The sequence below is a fragment of the Pteropus alecto genome, unplaced genomic scaffold (assembly GCF_000325575.1).
Source record: "Pteropus alecto unplaced genomic scaffold, ASM32557v1 scaffold76, whole genome shotgun sequence".
In the NCBI taxonomy this organism is placed as follows: Eukaryota; Metazoa; Chordata; class Mammalia; order Chiroptera; family Pteropodidae; genus Pteropus; species Pteropus alecto.
The window spans coordinates 6151203-6156440 of record NW_006443138.1 but is presented as its reverse complement, the minus strand read 5'-3'; the positions used below and the strand labels follow the sequence as shown (position 1 = coordinate 6156440).

At 35.6% G+C, this 5238-nt stretch overlaps 1 protein-coding gene across 1 annotated transcript in view; it reads left to right on the top strand.

Annotated features, from left to right (window-relative positions):
- The window catches only part of IFNG (interferon gamma), a 4743-nt gene extending 1212 nt beyond the window's left edge, over positions 1 to 3531 (top strand). Inside the window, 3 exon segments of the mRNA NM_001290166.1 lie at positions 310 to 378; positions 473 to 655; positions 3137 to 3531. Of these exon segments, the coding sequence (NP_001277095.1) occupies positions 310 to 378; positions 473 to 655; positions 3137 to 3265 (381 nt within the window). The 3' untranslated portion in view covers positions 3266 to 3531.
- Positions 3532 to 5238: the final 1707 nt, after the last annotated feature.

Below are 5238 nucleotides of genomic sequence, written 5' to 3'. Positions count from 1 at the left end.
TTATTTATTTATTTATTTACTATAGTTAATTTGGGACAATTGAAGTATCATTGGCTTTGTTGAATTCATTTGTGATATTTCAATTTAAGGGTTATGCTAGAAAATATGAAAGTTAAAATTGCATGGTAGTCTTTGGCTATAGTCAACATACCAGCTTTTGGGAACACTTGTTAGAAGAAAACAGAAAGTTAAAAAAAATTAAGTGACTAATGTCAGTATCAGAGTGCAATAAAACTCAACGTACACTTTCAGGGCAATTTATGGACTAATTGTAAACCAATTTTTCTTTTTTTTTTTTTTTTTTTCCAGAATGCAAGTAATTCAAATGTAGCAGATGGTGGGAATCTTTTCCTAGATATTTTGAAGAATTGGAGAGAGGTAAGCTGAATATTTCCACTTGCTTGATTTTCCTGTTGTTTATCTTCTGATGGATAAATTCACATCAACCTCTCTTGTGCTCTTTCCTCCCCAGGAGAGTGACAAAAAAATAATTCAGAGCCAAATTGTTTCCTTCTACTTCAAACTCTTCGAAAACTTAAAAGATAATCCAATCATTCAAAGCAGTGTGCAGATCATCAAGGAGGACCTGCGTGTTAAGTTCTTCAACAGCAACAACAGCAAACTGGAAGACTTCAAGAAAGTGATTCAAATCCCGGTGAGATTATCTTAATTCTTTCTTTGGTTTCATTGCAGAGGGTCTTGCCAAAGTACTTAATTCCCAGAAAGTAGAAATTAGCTACTGGTACAGTTGTTAAAATTGTGAAATATACCCATGCCTAAAACTCCTCCTTACTGATTCCATTCGTGCTTTTGATCAGTATGGGGATTATTTAATTTTGTGATTTGGGAAAATATTGGCATTATGACTATTGCACAAAGACAGGTGAATGGACAAATTCTGTGAGAAGGACATAGAGAATAAGCTGAGGGGAATATTGAGAAGCAGTTCTCTCATTGCCCCTTGCTTGTGTGATGGAAATTCTCTTGCTTTGGATAGGAGGCTGCATTTCTTAATGGAAAGAGCAGTGGGAGGGGGAGAAGATTTGTGCTCTCTTCTCAGCTCAGCTGCCAAGGAACTGTATGAACTCAGCCTGGCTCAGTTTCCTCATCTTAAAAGGAGCATGTTGGGTTCACTATAATTTTTTGGTCTCTTTTGCTCTAAAACTTTACAATGCCATGGATAAAAAATGAGTATGAGGTAGGAGAAAACTATGGCCTTTGAAAGGCATTAGGGGCATTCCCCTTCCAGATTCTGGTTAACCTTTCATATCGCATAGCCCAAGTAGAGGTGAGAGCGTTTGTTTGCTTTTAGAAAAGAAAACAGGTAGAATTTATACCTTATGAAATAATTGTTTTATCAACTCTTGGATACTAGAATATCTCAGCTGGAGAAATTGTTAGGCTTTCATGCTTTATCTCATGAAATTGTCTTGAGTCTAAAGCTTGAGTCTAGAAACTACAAGATAACTTTGAAGCATAAAGACAAAACACATTTTCCAAAATTTTAGCTAAGAGAGAAAAGCCTCCATATTCCTTTGGGTTTTGCTTTGATATAATTATAAGAAAGGCAGTGGTCCTGATAATGACCTGTGCTCTCAGGATTTATGCCCAGCTCTCACTGTACCTAGGTCTGCCTCTCACCCTTTTCAGATAAGGCCCTAGAAACTGAAATAAGAGCTTGTTCTTCAGGATTTCTCTAGTCTTCAGTATCTTAGATGGTGCAAAAGTGACTTGGAAAAATTATAAGACCATTACTACTTTCCATTGATAGTGTTTTCTAATGATAAACAGATCTTTGGCTATGGGCCTAGAGACTGAAAAAGCATGTGTTTCTAATCTAGTGCTGCCACTGGCTTGCTCTTCAGTCCTCGATAAGTCTCATAGTTTCTGAGTAATGCTTTGAACACTGGAAAGTAGATTTATCACTTAAAAACCTTACAAACACATAGCTGATAGAAACTTTTTCTATTTTGCCATAACTGGGCCTTGGAAAAAAATCCATTGGTTTCATTCTTGTGGAAACTCCAAGCTTCCTGTTTCATATGAGCGATCTTGAGTGAACTCTCAACCATTGTCCTCTTTTGCTCAACTGCTAATATATTTAAGGCACATTATACCTTTTAGTAATTAGTTCTGCAGCCTAGAATTTTCCTAGTCATTCTCAGAGATGTGGCAAGGTGGAATAAAGAAACGTAGTGGCAGAGCCAAGATCAAAGCAAATCATCCTCATTTAGTAAGCATGAATTCACATAAATGTTCCTATTGGTTAGAGTGAGGAAATAGTTCTACTTGCTGGAATAGAAGGCAGGGTAATTAGCTGTGATTCTCAGTTTTATATGTTTCTATCAGGAATTGATTATTGCCATACAAAAATGATTCATTTTTACTTTTAATTGCAATGGGAAAATGATGAGACTGACCTAATTTGGAGGTAAAATAAAAATTATAGCATTTGTTCATCTTGGATTTGGTATTTACAAAGTACTAAACCTATATCAGTGGTTCTCAAACTTTGGTGGATACCAGCATCACTGGGGGAGCTTAGTGATCACACTACAGCGTAGGCCCTCTCTGACTTCATGCACCTGGATCTCTAAGTTCTACCTTAGGTCTCCAGGTTCTTCTGCTATACACCAAAGGTGAGAACCATTGATTTATATTAATTCATTTGATACTTACAGCAAAGACTAAAATACAAGGTGATAGAATTAGTTAGAGAGCCTAGAAATCATTTAAACATAAACATTCTCCTCATTGTTCGGATGAGAAAACAAGAGATTCAGAGGAGTTGGGTGACTGGTTCAAAGTCAGAGTTATTGCGTGCACAGGATTCAAATCCACATGTTTTTGCCATTCCACTTCAGGTCTTCTGTTACTATATAATTTTGAGAATTCTGTAGCAGTAAATTTAAGGCTACATCATGTGCCCACCATATTACAGTACAACTAGCAATTTAATTATAATTTTAGTCTTAACTGCTGAATAAAACACCAGTGTCTATTAAGGTAATATATTGCCAATAAAAATTATCTTTTTAATGGAATACTTCCATTTCCATGGACCATGACATTAACGACAGAATATTCTGATGGCTTATATTGCTGAAATTAATTTTGCTGTTCTCTTTCCCAATAGGTAAATAATCAGACGGTCCAGCGCAAAGCAATAAGTGAACTCTTTAAAGTGATGACTGATCTGTCACCAAAATCTAACCAAAGGAAGAGGAAAAGGAGTCAGAGTCTGTTTCGTGGTTGGAAAGCATAGAAATAATTGTTATCCTGCCTGCAATATTTGAATTTTAAATCTAAATCTATTTATTAATATTTAATATTTTACATTATTTATATGGGGATATATTTTAAACTCATCAAAGTATTTATAATAGCAACTTTTATGTAATAAAAATGAATATCTATTAATATATGTATTATTTATAATTCCTGTATCCTGTGACTAGTTCACTTGACTCTTTTTATTTTCAGACTAACTAGGCAAGACTATGTGATTACAAGGCTTTATCTCAGGGGCCAAGTAAGCAGCCAACCTAAGCAAGACTCTGGGTTGTGCATTTCTTTCACTTGATCATATAATGAGCATTTATACATGAAATGATGCTATCCAATCACTGGTTATATGTGATCATATCTGCATTCTGAGCCACTGCTTTAACAGCATGTCACACACCACCAAATGTTTCAGATCATATGACTTGTCCTCTAATAAAAACATAGCATCTTATCTCATGCCTGATGTTTCAGAATATTGCTGACAGTTGTGACTGTACTCAAATGCAAAGTAATTCATTTGTTGTTTATCAATATTTAATATATACGAATAAAATATAATTTAATAACTATTTATGCGGTGTCAGACTTTTTCTAAGTGACGTATCAATATTTAATATATATGAATAAAATATAATTTAATAACTATTTATGCTGTGTCAGACTTTTTCTAAGTGAGGACTGTGGTAAATGTACTACTTACTAATGAATTAGTAGGAGGAAAGTCATTTTCAGTTGTGGCGACCTTAGAATTAGATTATGTCCCATTAAATGTGGTGTTTCTCTCTATTGGCAATTTGTTGGCTTCCACTGCTCCATTTGGAAGCTGTTTGTGTTATCTTTTCAAAATATAGATTTAACCATGTCACCATTTACCTCAGAGCTTCTGCTGTGGGAGGTAGTCCAAACTGTTTAGCTTGGCACACAGAGATTTATTTATATATATGCCCCCCCCCCTTAACTCCCCACTGTGTCCTTCACCTGGGTATTCCCCATCTCCTCTGTCAACCTTGGGCAAACATCGCTGGGTGTGAAATAGTGAGTGTGAACTTTAGGGAGAAAGGCCTAGATTGGAATCTTGGTCTTGACATTATAAGTAGTGTGACTTTTAATGAATTACTTATATTCTCTAAGCTCCAGTCTTCTCATCTGATAAAGGATAATTGTGCCTTCCTCATAATATTGTGGTGAGAATTCATTTTTTCACTTAACAAATATTGTATTGAAGCATCTGTTATGTGCCTGGTGCTGTTCTATGCACTTGAGATACCTTTGTGAATAAAATAGACGAGGGTCCTTGCTCTTGGGGAATTTAAAATTTAGCAAGGGGAGACAGTTAATAAACAAAATGCATAATATGTTAGTAAATTGCATGGTGTGTTAGAAAGTGATAGGTGCTATGGAAAAAAGTAAAGCAAGATGGAAGAATTGAGAAAACTGTAAGTAGATTAGAGTGGGTAAGCTAGAAGTTTAAATGGAGTGATCGTAGTTGGCTTTATTGAAGAGAAGACATTTGAGGAAGCACTTGTAAGAATTGAGGGAGGTAGCCATTTGGATTTCAGGCAAGGGAAACATCCTTGCAAAGGCTCTAAAGTGAAGACTTGCCTTGCACTGTAAGAGAAAAGCCAGCAGACCAGTGTGGTTGAGTAAAGTGAGTTAAGAATAACTCCAAATTTTTAGCTGAGCAGTTAAAAAGGTGAAGTTGTCATTAACTGAGATGGGGAAAGTGGAGTGAGCAGAGTTAGGAGGGCAATCAGAAGTTCAATTTTGAACATTAAGTTAAGTTCGTTAGACTTCAAAGTGGAGACACTGAGTAGGAAATTGGCTCAATCAGTCGAGTTGAGAGAAAAGTCTGGACAGTTGACATAAATTTGGGAGTTGAGACATATAAAGAAGGTATTTAAAGACCTAATACCAGTTGAACTCACAAAGGTCATGGGTTTACTTAATGAA